This window comes from Protopterus annectens, chromosome 4.part1 (genome assembly GCF_019279795.1).
Source record: "Protopterus annectens isolate FY-2018-M chromosome 4.part1, PAN1.0, whole genome shotgun sequence".
NCBI lineage: Eukaryota > Metazoa > Chordata > Ceratodontiformes > Protopteridae > Protopterus > Protopterus annectens.
The window spans coordinates 1,006,073,837-1,006,091,892 of record NC_056734.1 but is presented as its reverse complement, the minus strand read 5'-3'; the positions used below and the strand labels follow the sequence as shown (position 1 = coordinate 1,006,091,892).

At 42.5% G+C, this 18,056-nt stretch overlaps 1 protein-coding gene across 1 annotated transcript in view; it reads right to left on the bottom strand.

The window, feature by feature from the left end:
* The window catches only part of DLG1 (discs large MAGUK scaffold protein 1), a 3,205,960-nt gene that overhangs the window by 823,331 nt on the left and 2,364,573 nt on the right, over positions 1–18,056 (bottom strand). Inside the window, exon 19 of the mRNA XM_044070715.1 lies at positions 4,189–4,365. Coding sequence (XP_043926650.1) covers positions 4,189–4,365 — 177 coding nt within the window. The remainder of the gene's footprint in view (positions 1–4,188; positions 4,366–18,056) is intronic.

Here is an 18,056-nt window from a genome sequence, read left to right as displayed (position 1 = left end):
TGACAAAGAGGAACGTCGTGGTCAGGGCCTAGGCAACGAATACAGTACGAATGAAAATCTTTATGAGGTATTTGCTTTCTACATGAAATACAATTACTGACTTTTACTGACATCGGTTTAGAGCAAGAAAAAGTTTCCCCAACGGGGTACTTGGCTTTTAGTTGAAGACTTCGGTTCTGAAACTCAAAAACGAAAATTTCAGGAGTCGGCCGACTGGCACTTGTGAACTGCTTCTGCTTCGGGCACCACACGGCAAGAAAGACTAATGTAATGGCATCGGCTGCATGTTTTATACCTCTGATGACCTGATGTCACAGAAGAAGAGACAGCAGCCGATGCAGGACCCAAGACTTTGTTAATCGGGCCAAATGAGGGCTACTGCAAGCAGATAACCCAAATGTGATGACTGCAACAGTGAAACATGAAGAATATCTCTACTGTTTGTTGGTGTGAGTATATGAATGTGTAACAAGATTTTTCAACTTGCTTCCATTTCTGTGTGTGCCTTGTAAATTCCATGGATAGTGTTGGCTGTCAGTGGAGTCACTCTAGGAGTTGGATTAGACTTGCATGTGCAAGACAGATTACATATATGCATAATGAGTTGTTATAACAAGTTTTACATAGGCTTCATATAGAGGAAGCAAAACTTCCTTTTTCCTGCTTGTAGTGGTTGCAAGTGTGTCATTTATGGCACCACAGCACCTTCTCACAACTGCAGTGGTGTAACAGTCAAATTTTAATGATCTGTCTGCCATTGCTCCCAGGTCTTTTACTGTCTTCCTCCTTGGGAATAGCTAATTAAGCACTGCATATGGGTAGTTTCTGCTATTTCTCCCAAAATGTAACATAGTGCATTCACCTGTAATGAACCTAACCTTATTAAACACTGCCGAGTCAAACAGTCAGTATAAATAATGTTGCATTATTGTGCACTAAACTGTGTTTAACAGGGACCCTTTTTCAAATCATCTAAAACTTGCTCTACCAAATGCCATTTCTTGCTGAGACAATTAACAAAAAAGTTGAACAGCAGAGGGCCCAACATCAAGCCCTGTGGGCCTCTTCTATTAATTGTTACCTATTCAGAGTAACTGTCTGCTGTTTTGACCCTATACCTCCTGTCAGAGAGCCAGTTCTTTCCTCACAGAGCAGTGATCCTTACAGATTCATACTAGGCTATTGATCCAGTGTACCACTTGTAGCCTAGCCAATGATACCACCAATTTATCAAGTTATGACCTAATATCTCACTGATAACCTCTGTAACCTACATTCTGTGAACTGAGCTATACAGATGGCCAATATCATGACCATGACTTTGTATTAGCTCCTTGTTGCCTCCATAGGATCACAGGAAGTTACTAAGCTATGGGCCCTGAGGCCCTTACAAGCTTAGCCAAGACTTTAGCTCATGCTCCAACAAGTCAGCACCCTATGCCACTGTCCAGCAGGGACAGTGGTGGAATCCCAGGAGTGTATTTTCTCTTCCCCATCCAGTTATACAGATTACGCTTAAAAAGGTTTAATAAGGTGCTCTGCTTTATGTGGAGAGGGAATCTATTCCACAAAAGGGAGATTCTCTGGGGCTGAATCAGGGGCTGGACAGATCGGTCCCAGTCATGACTAGATATTCTCTGTGAGGTTATTCTCCCCATAATTATTCTTGTACCCAAGAAACCACCTTTGGATCAACACAGTCCATAGAGTTACTCTCAAATACGAACCTGACATTTACCAAAAAAATAAATAAATAAATCACTTTGCAGTCTTGTTTCTCTGCTTACTGCTTTGGCACAAGAATTTTTTAGGCCATCTTCTGTAATGTGTCATATTCATAGTTCACAAAATGCTGTCTGTCTCTGCTGGGCAATGCTCTAGGTTTAGTTACGCACAAAACTTTCCTGGCAATTGACTTCATCACTGTTTCCCAAGCTGGCACTCATGCATCTCCTCTGCAATCTGTTAGCTAACTCCAGTCCAACAGCATCCTATGCAACAAGTGATTTTCATTTGGATCAAGCACTACATTGTCACTTCTTTGCCACCAGTGCTGCAGCCATTGTCATGTCTTTTACTTGTGATATACAAATCTCAAAAAGAAAAAAATCTCTCTACAACTCTACACTCATCACTCTCTGCCCCCTCTAGCACATATTCTTCTCCCAGAACTAGGAAAGAGCATGAGAAACTCCCTTGTTTCCTAACCAAGTTACTTATAATCAGCTCTGAAAAGAAGCTGTGCATACTTGGGCCAATCAAGTCTACTAAGGTTATACAGCTAGGTAGTTAAGTAAATATACTAATAAGTCTATAAAGATGACAATTTTTATGCTGCTCACATCTTTTCAAGCTATTCAAGGCTTCTTAGAGCATATTAGACCATCTTACAGAAACTACATAAGTGATCATCACTGGCATTTAGTATTAGTCTTTATTCTGGCGATGCATTGCATAATTTGGACCATGGAATCCTACTGAAGTACATGCATTCTGATTCTGGTTTATCTTCCACACACTGAATTACTTTTTTGCCTCATACCGTTCAGCACACACACAGGTTGTCTCTGTTTTTTGATTTTCTTCTTCTCATACTACCATCTACGTTATGCTGTTAAGTAGGTCTCCATTCTTTGCACTTCCTATTACTCACTGCATATGCTCCCTCTTACAGACGGCCATACAAGGGACACATGGAACATCACTGCGATGTGCATGGTGCTTTACCTCTCCTCCTCCCAAGGAATGTGTACCTGATCCTGTATCCTTAGGATGAAGCAAGAATGTCATCCTTAAATAGATAAGCAGCAGTCATAAAAATGCCTCTGAAAACCTGGCTACAACCACTAAGGTCTCGGTGCACATGTGGTGGTAATCATTAACCAGCTGTCAGACAGGGCACTAAGTGATGGCTACTGTCCAATGTATTATCATTTGAGGCATTTTGCTTGCACCAAATACCTGTTAATTCCACATAACAGCACTTGCTTTGGTTTCACTATGACAGGGTTTACCTTTGGGCTGTTCAGATTGCTGTGGCATGGACACCACACTGTATGTGAACACACATATCAACTCCATGCTGTGACAGCTCCCCAGTGGCTGCCTGTGGTCACAAGGTACATTATAAGGGACTAGTAATTAAGCACCAAGCCCTCTTATCGTAAAGTTACTTGTCCTCTATTAATCATCTTGATCCTTTTGCTGTACTGACAATGAATGGCCTGATTCTCAGGACACAAGTGGGATGTCTCATGGTGGTGAGATTTAAGAGGTCCCTTAAAACCTTCCCAAACCAAAAAGCCTGATGTAGAACTTATTTAATCTTTTCAAGAATTGTATCGAATTCATCAGGATGTTTGACTTTCAATTTGGAAATTATATGCATGCTTGTGTAACATGCTGAAATCCTAGAGCAAGTTAATAAAACAGTACTAGAATAACTTTCCTAAGATCATCTATCTTCTTTTCGGACATCAATACAGTAGTGCCTCAAAAATACATTAATGGTAACACCCAGTTTTACGAAATCAAATCTGAAAACTGAAAAATCAACAACACATTGCAAACCTAAGGAAACAGTAGCATCCTAAACTCCTAAATAACAGCCACCACTAGTGCTGGACACTTAACATCCCAGACACAGAGGAAAGGCTTCAAAGGGTTCAGAAATTCAAGTATTCTCCTTAGTCACATACGAAAATAAGGAGCACTTCAAATGCCAATGCTTTACGCAACAGCAGCTTCAACAACATGACGGGATACTGAAATGAAAGTCAGTAATGGAAAATATTCCAGGGGTACAGAGTCACATGTCATGGTGGGTTCCCATCTGAAAGGAATATATACTGTCCCATTACACAGCTGCAACACTAAAAAACAACCTCCTACATGGGATGTGTTTAATACCTATTTTCCTTACTTTGGTTAGAAACAGATACAGTAAGCTCTCACTATCAAAATGTAAAAATGTGGCACTGTTAATACATTTCCAGTTAAATCAGCAGGGTATAAATTGCATTAAATAGCATATTTTCTGAAAGTGGAAATGTACAAGGATAAAAAAAAAAATACATTTGTTATGCCATTTTATGTGTACTCTACAAACAGACGAGGAATGGAAAAATGATTAATAGAAACATGTATTTATTTTTATTTTTATAGATCTTAAAAGTCATATTCACTCACCTGCGTTTACTTGGGATTACTCCAATCTCTTCACTTTCACCATCTGGAGTTACTTGCCGTGCCTGCCACCACTCGTCATCAGAAGCATTGATAACATGTAAGATGTCCCCAAATTTGAAGTTTAGACCCTGGCTTGGCAGTCCACTATCCTTTGTCTTATCATACTCGAACAGAGCTCTAGACACAAAACAAAATGCACAAATTTATAAAGAAACTCCATCAACACAAAACATTCAATGACAAAGTATCAAGATTTCTCCCATTCAGCAACTAAGACTAGGTGGTAGACTACACACAAAATACTAAGCAAACCACTAGACATACAGAGTAACCACACACTGTCCAGTCATCACCTCAAAGAAACCAGTCAAGAATCCAAGTCTTCCATGATTAAGAAAGTCTAATATGCTCCAATGATGTTGCATGACTAATGACAATAAAGGTACCCAGTGTGTGCAACTTCTATCATGTCAAATTGCAACAGGTACAATTCCAATAGAAAAAAATAAAAGCAACAAAAAAGTCTTATGAAAATGTGGAGAATCTATAAACCGTGTTACAGTCTATAGCTATGTACTGATCTCCAGGGAGATGATAATGGATACAATGAAACTTCAAGAAGTATGGCTATCACATAAGATACAAGTATAAAAGGATATTAAAATTCACCCCCAACATTCAAACCAAGTGCTTATAGGTTCATAGGTTGGTACTAGGCTATCGGCCCTAGGGCCTATACAAGCCTAGTCATAACATTTCCCTGGCTATTTCTTCCCAGAATGTTTAATTCCCTGGTCCCCTGTCTAGCAGGGCGACTGACATGATCCCCGGGGTGAATTTCCTATCTCCCATCCAGTCGTCAAGGTTCCTTTTGAAGAGGGCCAAAGAGGCGCTTAGCTTGACATGTATGGGCAGTCTATTCCAGAGTATGGGGAGTCTCTGGGTCAGGAACCTATCCCTCCAGCATGTTTTGTTCATTGTGATGACCAGGTTTAGATCCCTGGAGCATGTGACTCTGAGGGATTGGGATTTCTTTAAGTGTAGCATGTACAACAGCACTGGGTTTGACCTGGCCTTGTATGTTAAGCAGAGATCGCCTACGATATGCGACAACAGTATAGCTGGAGTATTTTTAGACGGTCAGCATAGGGCATCTGCTTTAGGCCTGTGATTCTTTTAGTGAGGTATTTCTGCGGCCTTTCCAGTTGTTGCAGGTGTCTTGTGAGGTACATATCAAACGAAGCGTTGTACTCTACAATGGGTCTAATGAAGGATGAGTACAGTGGGACAATGACCTCCTTTCTGGATGAAAAGCCCTTAGTGATGAGGTTTGCCACACAGGAGGATTTCCTGACTGTTGTGGCTATGTGGTTATCGAAGGTGAGACCACTGTCCACCTGTGTCTCTAAGTCCCTTATCACACTTTCGGTGTTTGGTGTACTGCAACTTATGTGGTAATTCAAGGGTACTTGGTTTTTCCCAAAGGGGATAACTATACATTTCTTGGCACTGAGTTTGAGCCCATGGCTCTGGCACTAAGCATCTGGTTCTGTAAGGCCCTTTTGTAGAATAGCCACATCATTTGGGGATTCAATAATGGCTCCCAGTTTGCAGTCATCTGCGAACGTTGTTAGCCAGAGTCCCTTAGTGCTGGCTTGTACTTCAGAGAAGTAGATGCCAAACAAGAGCGGTCCCAGGACTGAACCCTGAGGTACTCCGCTTGTCACTTGTCTGGAGCTGGATTTTGAGTCGGCTACTTTTACAGTGTGGGTTCTGTCAGTAAGCCAGTTAGCAACCCATCGAGTGACGTAGAGATTAATGCTCAGCTTAGTGAGTTTATCTATGATTCCAGAGTGGGGGATGGTGTCGAAGGCCTTGGCGAGGTCCAGATAGGCTGTGTGGACTGCCTTACCCTCATCCATGGCTCTGAAGACTGTGGCTCTGAAGACTGATTCAAAGAAGTCAATCAGGTTGAGGAGACAAGATCGACCTTTTACGAAGCCAAACTGGGTGGGGTTCAGTGTTTGAAGGTTGCCAATGTCTTTGTTTATAAGTTCCATGATAATGCATTCCATGGCTTTGCAGATCAGGCTCATCAGACTGATGGAAAGATAGTTACCGGGATCCAAGGTGGATCCCTCCTTGTAGAGTGGGATTACTGTAGCTGTGCGCCACTCATTGGGCACGAAGCCTGAGGTGAGGCTATGATTAAACATGACACTTAGGTGGGGTGCCAGTTCATTTTGTAGTTCATGTAGTACACAGCCTGGGATGTCATCGGGTCCCATGGATGCTGTATTCTTAGCTTTGGAGAGTGCATTTTTTACCTGTGTGGCCGTGATTACTGGAATTTGGCAATCTTTTGATATTGAGATGGGCCCTTTAGGGGGTGAAGTTGGCAATGAATCGATCTGCCAAGATATTGGCAATATCCTTGGGATCAGTATATTTGATGCTATTCTGTTGTAGCTCAGAGCAGATCTGAGCATTGCCATTTAGATTCTTGACATAACTATAGAATGCCTTGTGGTTGTCCTTGGAATCTTTGGCAATTTTATTTTCGTAACTAGCTTTGGAGGATTTTATGAGGGATATTACCTTCTTACTGAGGTTGGTAAGGGAGTTTTTTGCATCCTGGGATTTTCCTCTTTTCTGCAACAGTTTCTTCCTTCTGTTGTATAGTTTGTTTATGGCAGGTGACCACCAGATTGGGTTCCTTTTTTTTGGAAGAGACAGTCTTGGTTCTGTTTGGAATGGCATGATTCCTGCACGAGAGGATGTGCTCGTACAGTGCCTTACTGTAGGTTTCAGCAGTTGAACTTTCAGTTCCTGTCTGCATGGGTGTCATGAAGTTTGTCACTTCTGACTTGAGTAGCATGAAATTGACTTTGGAGAAGTTTTTTATGGAGGTTTCCCTACTGAGGGGGTGGGGGTGGGATGTGGATGTCAAGGGTGATTAGCATATGGTCAGACCTGACCAACGAGGGGGTGACTACTGGTGTGCAGCATCGATCTCCCATGTTGGTGATGACCAGGACTAGGATATTTGAGCCCCTGGTGAGACTATGGATTAGTTGGTCCAGGGCGTTGGAATTTATGAATTCCAACAACCGTTGAGCAAAGGTGTTGATACCAGAGTAGTTTTCCCAATTAATGGCAGGGTAGATGAAATCACCCAGTATTAGGGTGTTTGGTTGTATCTTAATATTTTCTAGTATGTTTAGAAAGGTGTAGTGAGAATCCTGGGGCATGGTGGGGGATCTGTAGCAAGCTACAATTTGGATTGCAGTCTTACCTAGTTGTTAGTTGCATCTGTAGGATTTCAGATGCATTGTGTTGGGCAACTAGCCTGGAGGTGTGAATATCCTTGGTGAATATGGACACTCCGCCTTTAGTGCTTTGGTCCTGGTTCGGTGGCTGAAAAGTGTGGTAAGAGTTGTAGCCTGGTATTGCAGGGGTGCTCTCTGGAGCCTTGAACCAGGTCTCAGTTACTGCACAGATATCGATGTTCTCCATTTTTAGAAATGGCCTTGAGAGAGTGCATTTTGAGGTTTAGACTTCTAGCATTGAGTAGCATTACCTTCATATTCTGCATGCTTATATCTGTTACGGTGGTGGTTTTCTCCTTTGAGCTTTGCCTAAAAAAGGCACTGTAGGGGTGGGAAGAGTCTTAGCCAGTAACCTGAATTCCAGGGGTGACAGGTGCAGACCATCTCTGGCAAAGCACTGTGGTCTGTCGATCATGTCATCCCAGGCAGACAGATACTGGATCCCCTTTGAATGACACCAGAAATTTAGCCAATTGTTGAAGTCAATCATTTTGTCCTTATACTGTGGTATAATTCTGGGTGAAGGCAGGATGCTGCTCAGGGCTAGGGTCATACCTGCCTGGGCCACATGATCCGAGAGCTCTTCCATGTCTCTTTTCATGTAATTCAGGGAGGTACGTCTCAAGTCATTCACTCCAACATGGACAATGACAGAGTCGTATTTGTACTTGTTGTGGAGTGACTTGAGTGCATGCATTATGTGGTGGATCCTGGCACCAGACAGGCAGCTGACAGTAATTTTCTCCTTGTTCAGCCTGGTGAGTGGGACATCAGTATGCCTAACTATAGGGTTACCTATGACTAAAGTGTTGGGTACGTTGTCTTGCCTTAGGGGCAGTTGTTTGGTGGCACACTGGTGTTTTGAGCTATGTGTCACTTTGGTTGTGATTGGTGTTTGTTTGCGTTTCAGCTTTGGAGGTCCTTGTTGCTTGGGCAGGTTAATGTTAAGGGCCTCCACATAAGTGGGTTTAGTGTTGCTATCTGTGGATGTTGGTGGCGGGAGTTTTGAAGAGCTATGTGCTGCTTGAGGTGTAGTGCAGGTGTTAACCTTCTACTCTTGACTGTCTAGCACAATCTTGGCTGGAGAGAGCTCTGCTTCCAGTTTGGTTATGTAAGTGCATCTCTCGCAGGTTGCAGTGTTGGGCGGTGGGAGGAGAGGGTTGTCTGTGTACATGAGACAAATGCTGCATTGCCTCAGTATGCCCAGATTCACCAAGTGGACAGGAGAAATCACCGGAAGCTGACCCTTCGACATGCTTGGTTCGGTGTTTCTTCTGTAAAGTACAAGAGCTGTTTAAACCCTTACCTTGGCAAGGTACTCCGCAATTGTAGGCTTAGTGCCAACGATTAATTTCTCCTTATTAACAAGGAGAATTGAGTGCTTGTATTAGTTTAAGGCTTTCTAGTGCTTTCCCACAGGTTAGTTACAAGAAAGGTGGGAAACAATTGCAGATGTGGGCTTTTGAACCAGAAAGTTGAAAGAGATGGACAAACTGCCCAAATGGTCAATAAACTACAATTTCTGGGCCAAACCCCACTCCTTTTGTGGTAGACAGGCTACCTAGTGCTTACCACTCCCACTGATAAGCTAGAAGGCTTCCCTCCAACACAGAAAGGCTTGGGGGGCTCAGAAGCTTACCAACAGTCCTGGATACAGCAACTCTGCTTCTGGACTAGGCTAGTTACAGGAAAGGCGGGAATCAACCGCAAGTGCAGCTTTTACACCAAAAAGTTGAAAGAGATGCAAGAACAACTACCCAAACAGCCAATAAGCTAAAATTTCTGGGCCAGGAACCACTCCTCTAGTGGTAGATAGGCTACCTAGTGCTCACCACTCCCACTGATAAGCTACAAGGCTTCCCTTCAACACAGATAGGCTTGGGCGGCTCACAAGCTTACCAACAGTCCTGGATACAACAAATCTGTACCTGGACTTGACCAGCAACAGGAAAGGCAGGAAACAGGCGCAAAAGCAGGCTTTTAAACCAGAAGGTTGAAAGAGATGGAAAAGCTTCAAAAACGGCCAATAAACTATAATTTCTGGGCCAGAAACCACTCCTCTTGTGATAGGCTACCTAGTGCTTACCACTTCCACTGATAAGCTAGAAGGCTTCCCTTGAACACAGAAAGGCTTGGGGGGCTCAGAGGCTTACCAACAGTCATGGATACAGCAAGTCTGTATCTCGACTAGACTAGTTACAGGAAAGGCAGGAAACAAGCTTAGATTTTTTTTTTTTTTTACAGAAAAGCCGCTAAAAGAGCAGTAAATACAATTCAAATGCAGTTCAGGCTAGCACACGAGTGTGTAGCAACATTACGGCAAATACAGTTTAAATAAATGCAATTAAATTAACAAAAGACTAAAAGCAAGTGCAGAAGGCAGTAAATTAGAAGGCTACTAACAAGCAGTAATAAGTGCAGAGTAAGAGCAACTGAACAGATAGCACGCAGAACAGCAACTAAGACAGTTACAGTAAGAGCAGCTGAATAAAAGTTTTTTTTTTTTTTTTTTTGGGGGGAGGGAACAGAGCAAGATTAAGAGGCTACAGGGGTTGTCCTTCCCAAATGCGCTCTCTGTACACAGTAGGAGTGCCTGAAGTCAGAATATGATCTCACTGCACTCAGTTGAGTGAGTAAATGAGATGGGCCCAGGAGTATCGAAATACAAATTTACGAGAGGGGCGTGCAATTTCAAAGCCACCAAGATTAACACCAAAACAAGAACAGGGAGGGGGGTGGGAACTAACTCTAGAGACACAGCGCCACAATTTTCAGTTCAAATAATATTCAGTGAGATTGGTGGTCATATTACTGTAAGCTGTGGAGTCCCGAAACATGGCCTGGAAAGGAGTATAGAGGTAACTTTCAACAGAAGTATTCATTTTGCTATGGCAGAAAATAAATGTGTAGTTCCTTAGCTGCTTAAAATCTCTAGTTGCAGCTGTTTGATATTTTAGCAGGAACCTGGAAGCAATTCTCAATTGCACAACAAACTTAGTTTCTTGCTCAAAAACATCAGATATTTGACAGCCTGTGTCAGTGGTGTAGACTGAAACACTGGACAATGGACCAGGTGACCAGAATTTGATTAGTAGCTCAGTGGTTTAACAGTGCAGGGAGGTAGGGTGTGCCTATCCATGTGGAACAGGAATGATGGTCTGGCCAGTTTGTGCCACTGCTTTGCTGACACAGCCTCTGTTAAAGGGAGGAGGAATGTCAGGATGAAGGGAGATTATGGGCACGATCACCCAAGATAATGATGGTAGCCACTGCTGGCACATGTATGTGCAGTCAAAAGGGCATGGGCAGTTCTTATGGTGTCACATGCTCTCATTATTACCAGCAGGGGAAGAGTTAGGCCATTTTGATAAAAATGCCTCGATTGCCAGGACACAGGCGTGAATGCCACATTCACTGGGAAATGAATTCATGTCCAGTTGGGGACCACTTGAAGGTCAGGAGGAGGAGTGAGGGGTTATCTAATTTTTTTTTAAAAAGTCAAATATATGGCTATACTGTATGACTAGCTATTGAAAACACACTCCTGCAACTTAGAAGTGAAAGAAAAAAACTTTAATTTTAATGTCCTGAGTCACCAAGAGATGGTCCAAAAAAAAAAAACATGTTACTTACATATTCCCTTAGAAGATGCAAGACAGTCAACACAGTTTCTTCTAAATGTGAAAAGTCTACACGATATTTGATACACAAAGTACTACATCAACTCCCAAGTCAACATCAGTACCATAATGAATACTCATTCTAATGATGAAATTGTGCTAAATACCACTTAATACATTACCACAGTACAGTTCATTCTGTACACAGAACTGCTGATGTTATATGTTCCCTAAAGCAGAAAAAAGGTACAGCACCACTCGCTAGCAAACTGAATAAGATTACGGCAAGAGTGTAAAACATCATTCATTTTCTCCATTTCACAATTACAACTGCTCTTGGTAAAGAATTATTTCCACCCCATCTATAACCCTTCTTGTCAGTAATAGCTCTAATCTTCCACACTCCAGTGTTTACAATTTCTGCAGAACAAAATTCATTCTGCTTTTCTGATAGACACAGTATCAAAAGCATACTGAACAGGCTTAAGTGAAGTACACCTCTCAAGAAGAACATGCTTATGCTCCATGGCATTGAGAAAAAAGCCCTAATTACACCACAAAGAACTAAAGTTCATTCAGAGCTGGCTGGGGACGACATGAGTGAGAGGCCTCTCTGCTCGCTCACCCATCACGGGAGAAGGGATACAGCACAGAATTACCACATGGGTAACACCTAGTGGAAGTTCTAAGTGTTTACCTAGTGGAGCTCCAAGCCAGCTGAGTCCATGCTGCCACAGTGCATTTACACTATTCATCCAAGGTAAACCTGGCACGTATTGGAAGCAACTGCAGATTCAGAAGAGCCAGAGGGCAGAGGGGAAAGGGGTTTGAACAAAGGGAAAAAGCAGGCAGCTACTCCAAGACCACCAAGCTGTCCCACTCCCTATCACCCAATTCTTACTGCATAACACCAGGGATTCCCAAGAAGGGAACAAACATGTTTGTATGGCACTTGACCATCCCAAGAATATCCAAGTTTTCATTCTGGAGGACCAAATGGGCTAACTGGGTGATGGTACAGGAGATAACCAACATGCTTGGATGAAATCATTAAGAAATAAAAACGAGAGAGAGAGAAAACAAAAGAAAGAAAAAAATCCTTGGACTACTTTCCAGATCACTGCTCCCAGTCCTTACACGTACTACCAGTACTCACACATATGCTATTAAATGCAGACTGCTTCCCTACCTTACTTGGGCACTAGTCTGTGGAATACACACACCAGGTTCTCTTACACTTATTGCAAAGCCTTAGCTTCAACACTCACATTCTCAAACACCTCAAATTTACATCATTATGCTGTTTTCATTTTACCTAAACAAACAGAATCAATAACAGCAATTGCAAATTACAAAGGCCTTTACCGTTATCCCGCTGAAGGGAAAAAAAATCATTACTAAGAGGATACTGCATCAGACTTAACCACTTTTAAGACTATAGTTGTTAAAAAAGTAGCAGTCAGTACTTGCTCAGGCAGTCACTCCAGTTAGGGTCAGAGAAAGGAAACATTTTCAGTTATCAGTGGCAAGGATTCACATGGACTGGGAAGGGGGGGGGGATCACTGAAACAAGTAACGGTGTACAATGATATCCCAGCAGACAGTCTAACAGGAAATGATAATATACAAACTCAATCTACAATCCTTCGTCTTAGGGACAAATCTGGTATTCTACTAGTAAATATTAATATAAAAAGTGTAAACAAAATTCATGAACTGCATGCTAACTTCTCCCTATACTCCCCGAATATTGTGGTTCTCACAGAAACTTGGCTAAAATCTACCACCCCCAGCAATGAAATACTACCACCAGGATATAATATACGTGCGGTGGTACAGCGATAGCGTTGTAGCCTCACAGCAAGAGGTTCTGCTGTTCGATTCTTGGCTGGAGTGCCTTCTGTGTGGAGTCTGCATGTCCTCCCTGCGGTCGAGTGGCCTTCCGAAAGACATGCGTGAATGGGCGTGCCTTCGCTGAAGGTTGGGCGTCAGGCTGGCAACTCGGCACCATAAAAATCTGCTGCCAATCATTAGTGGACCGGAGTTCCACTGTGGCGACCCCCTAACCGGGAAAAGCCGAAAAGACAAACAGAACTAGTAAAAGAGGAGGTGGCATGGCCCTACTCTTTAAAAGCCACCTCTCCATAGAAAATTTAGATGAAAAACACTAAACCTTAACAATTCTGTAGTAGTATTTGCTAAACTAAACATTAATCCCAAAATATATATATATATATATATATATATATATATACACACACACACATAATAGGTATCTACATGGCACCAGGGGATAATATCCAACCATTAGAAAATATACTACACTGGAGCAGTAAAACATTATCTCAGGAAACAATTATTATGGGTGACTTCAATGTAGACTGGTTAGACTGCAACTCCACAAATCCCAAAAATTGCATCAACCTGCATGGCTTCACACAACACATCCAGTCACCCACTCTAGGATTAATAAGCCATCCAACAAACACTCCTCACTAGATTGGATATTAACAAATAGGCCAGCCCTTTACTCCTATTCTGGCTGTCTACCAGACAACTCTCAGTGAACACTTCCCGACCTGTGTACTTAGGAAACAAGCTAACCATCTAAAAAAAACTACATTTAAACTGATAAAAAACACCTGAATCCCAATTACCTTATAGATATACTTAAACATTGTAACTAGACACCACTGAAACTTCTACCCCTACAGCAAGCAATTGATTACTTCACCTCTACCTTACTGTCTTTACTAAACTCCCAAGCCCCTAGCCGAAAAACATGTGTGAAGACAAACTATGCCCCATGGCTAACGAAAGAAACATAATCACTACTTAAATCTAGAGACAAGGCTTGGCCAACCTGGAACAAAACAAAGTCCCAACCCACTCTACAAATCTACCGGGAACTTAGAAATAAAGCAAAGCAGCAAATTAAGCAAGACAAAATAATTACTACTCAGAAATCCAATTAAAACACAGAAATTCCAGAGAGCTAGAAATAATACACTTCTCCCAGGCAAAGTCAGTACACCCCTCCTACCACTACTACTAATTCAGACAACATTGCTACTCAATTTAACAAATACTTCACTGAAACTATCTTAGCTCTGTCCGACAATCAAACCCTCGCTCCTCCAATACTAAAACTACCTTCTCCCTGCAACCTGTAACTACAGAGATGATCAAAAAACTGCTTAAAAGACTAAAACCCACCACCTTACCTGCCAGTTTCCTCAAACTAACGGTAGCAGACGGTATAGCCTATCCTATATTAATTCTTATCAACAGATCCATAGCAGAATAACAAGTCCCTCCCCATTTGGAAAACCTCTCATGTAATACCCCTACATAAAGATGGCTCAGTCAGCAGATCTTTCCAACTACTGCCTGATCTCAGTATTATCACCACTGTCTAAAATACAGAGAGGGTCATTCACATGCAAGTTACTAATTGTCTACATACTAACAAACTTCTAACCAACACTCAGCACGGCTATCGATCATACCACAGTACATCAACAGCGCTAATGTCATTTACCAGTACTATCAACTATCACAGGAGCAACAGTAGTTATGTATCCTCTATCTTTCCGGACCTATCAAAAGACTTTAATATGCTTCTCATAGTAAACTACTAAATGTTTTCTCTCAACTAAATTTCTGCCAATCTACCCTCGTCTGATTCCAGGACTACTTTACTGGACGTCAGCAAGCAGTTTCTTGGCAACAGACTTTATCACCCCTTCTACCAGTGACCATAGGTGTCCCTCAAGGCTCAAATTTAGGCCCACTACTATTTCAATATACAAATAACCTCCACACCTCAACCCCACAAGCCTCCTTCATTTAATATGCAGATGACTCCAGTATGTGCTGCTTCCTCTATTCAAGAACTTCAAAATCTAACACAACAATCCTTCCTAGCAGTTGAGACCTAGCTTACAAACTCTCAATTAATTCTAAACACCCCAAAAAAACAAACTTATGCTTTTCCAACCCACTAAAATCAGCCCCACCCACTAACATTTTCAACACTGTATAACACCATCAACACCAACAACAACACCACCATCTCCCCATCACCACACACCAAACTTTTAGGAGTCGAAATTGATTGTAACTTAAAATTTGATCTTCGTATTTCCAAAAAAGTAAAAAAAGTACACAAAAATCTCGGAACATTGTTTAGGAACAAACACAATACTAAAACTACCATTGCTCAATCTCACAATCTCCACACTACTGCATGCAGCTCCCATACTCACAAATCTAAAAAAAATTGAGCTAGCAAAACTTGAATCTTGTTGTAACAAAATTGCCAGATATGCTACAAACCTACCAACTAGAGTTCACCAATGTATAGCACTCAAGCAACTCAAGTGGTTAGAGCTTCCCCATCTCCTTCACTACATCCAGTTAAACCATGGCCCATAAAATACTCTATGAACTTGAGAAAACACCTGCCCTACAAGTATTTCTTCAACTACATGCCACTAACAGAGCCCTACGGTCCACTAACAAACATCACATAAAAATCAATATAACCAAAAACCAAGATGGAGATTCCCTCTTCTCAAATTATATAAGTAAAATCTGGAATCCACTACCAGAAAACATTACAATGGTTATATCACTAGCCCAGTTTAAAACAATACTAAAAGGCCAATTAAATCAATAAATGGATGTGTTCTTGCTCTTGCTCTAACCTCTCCCTCTGACTATGCTATGACTTTGTTTCACTTACTGACAAATCCATCCTCTCTGTCTATTCTGTTGTCTATGTTTCTCTGCAAACAAACACTCCACAGTACTATAACACTGTAGAGCTGATGGCATATTAAGACTTGTCAATTCAAATTCTTAGTACAGTGTGTTCAGAATTTGTGTAATTGTCATATTGGTCTCTCTATTTTCTTATAAAAAAAGGTTTAATGATGCAATGTCTCTCTGAACCACACCTGTCAAAAAGGTACTGGACTTCCTTTGAAAGGGGAGCAGAGAGAATCCCAAAGAAGAAAAAAAAAAAAAACATCATAAGCAGATCTTAGATCCTACCTTGCAGAACCTGAGGAAGTTAGCCAATGACACCCTTGATTTTCAAGGGCAAGGGATGTCTGGATACTGGGGCAAAGCATAATTACACACAGAATGCATCCAGAAGTTGGGCTACAGGGAGAAGTGATATAGCAGCTGGTAGTCTTAAAGGCCTACTGATGGCACTTTTGGCCACAGCCAATAATATTTATTTTTCAGGCAACATGGGGAAGAGTGCAAAAGCAAGACTTGTGCAAAATTCCTACTTGCCAGGTACTGGAAAGGATGTGACAGCTGCTGTAGGACTTCTGAGCAGTGCCAGTATGTTAGTAAGCCAGAGAATAAAACAGTTATGTCCTCACCATAACGATCGATGTATGTGGTCCATCTCGCCTACATTCATTACTGATGGGTTCGGAGCAGAGAATCAGCTCCAACTCGGCCCACTATTTTCTAGCACGAAATCTCTAATTGGCTTGGATGCACCTCGCCCCAACCCCCAGATCTTGTTTGCATACATCGCAATCACCCCACATACACAAACCTCACTAAGAGGAATATCACCCACCAGGAAAAAAGAATAAAAAACAATTTTGAAGGGTCTCAGAGCAATTTTCCTCCAAATCCTTCAGGAAGGGGGCAGGTGGGAGATGCGTCTGAATGTAGGAGATGGACCACATACATCGATCGTTATGGTGAGTACATAACTAACTGATGTTATGTGGTCCTATCTCGCCTACATTCATTACTGATGGGACAGCGTCCCTAGCACCTCTAACCCAGGAGGCTCATAGGAAAATACTCCTGAGAACCGTGGAACCAAAGGAAGCCCGGCCTCTAGATGCCACGTCCAGCTTATAATGAGAGATAAAGGTATGATGAGAAGCCCAGGTGGCCGCTGCACAAATGTCATCCAAGGAGGAAGGACGGATTAAGTCTCAAGGATACCCTGTCCTTATGGAAGATCAAATACGGGAGCTTAATGGACAACGCTTGAAGTTCTGATATTCTTCTAGCCGAAGTGATGGCCACCAAGAACGCCGTCTTCCAGGATAAGAATTTTAGCTCGCAAGTGGCAGCCGGCTCAAAGGGCAGAGAAGTGATGGCTTGCAACACCAGATTTAAATCCCATGGCATGACGGGTTCTGACACAGGAGGGCGAAGTAACCAGGCTCCTTTCAAAAAGGCCTTGCAAAGTTTATGGCCCATAAGAGCGGGCTCGTAGGATACATGGAAGTTAGAAATGGCAGCCAGCTGCACCTTAATGGTCGAGGGAGCAGAGTCTAGTTGGAATAGCATAGCAAAAAAGTCTAAGACCACCGATATAGGGGCTGTGAAAGGGTCCAGGCCTTGGTCCTGAGCCCAGGTGGAAAATCTCTTCCATTTGCTGGAGTAAATTTTTCTGGTGGAGGACTTGTGAGACGACGATAGGATATGCACCACCTCAGGCGAAAGGGAATGTAGTCTAACTAATGATGGAAGTGGAGTAGCCAGGCTGTCAACCTGTGGGACTGTAGGGAGGGGTGGAACTGCCCCGACATGTGAGTCAATAGGTCTGGCACTGGATCCAGAGTCCAAGGACCGTCCACTGTGTACCGCTGAAGGAAGGGGAACCAGACTTGGCGGGGCCAGTGTGGAGCAATTAGAATCATCTTGCTTCCCATGTAAATGGCTTTCTGAATCACTTTTGGTAACAGAGGAAACGGAGGAAAGGCATAGAGCAGACCAGGAGGCCAACCGTGGAATAGTGCGTCCCTGGGTGACTCCCCCTGTGGGGGGATCAGGGTGAAGTAGTTGCTGCATTTGGCATTGAGAGGACTGGCAAAGAGATCGCAGCAAGGCTGACCCCACCTGCTGAATATCCGAGTCGCAACTCGGTTGT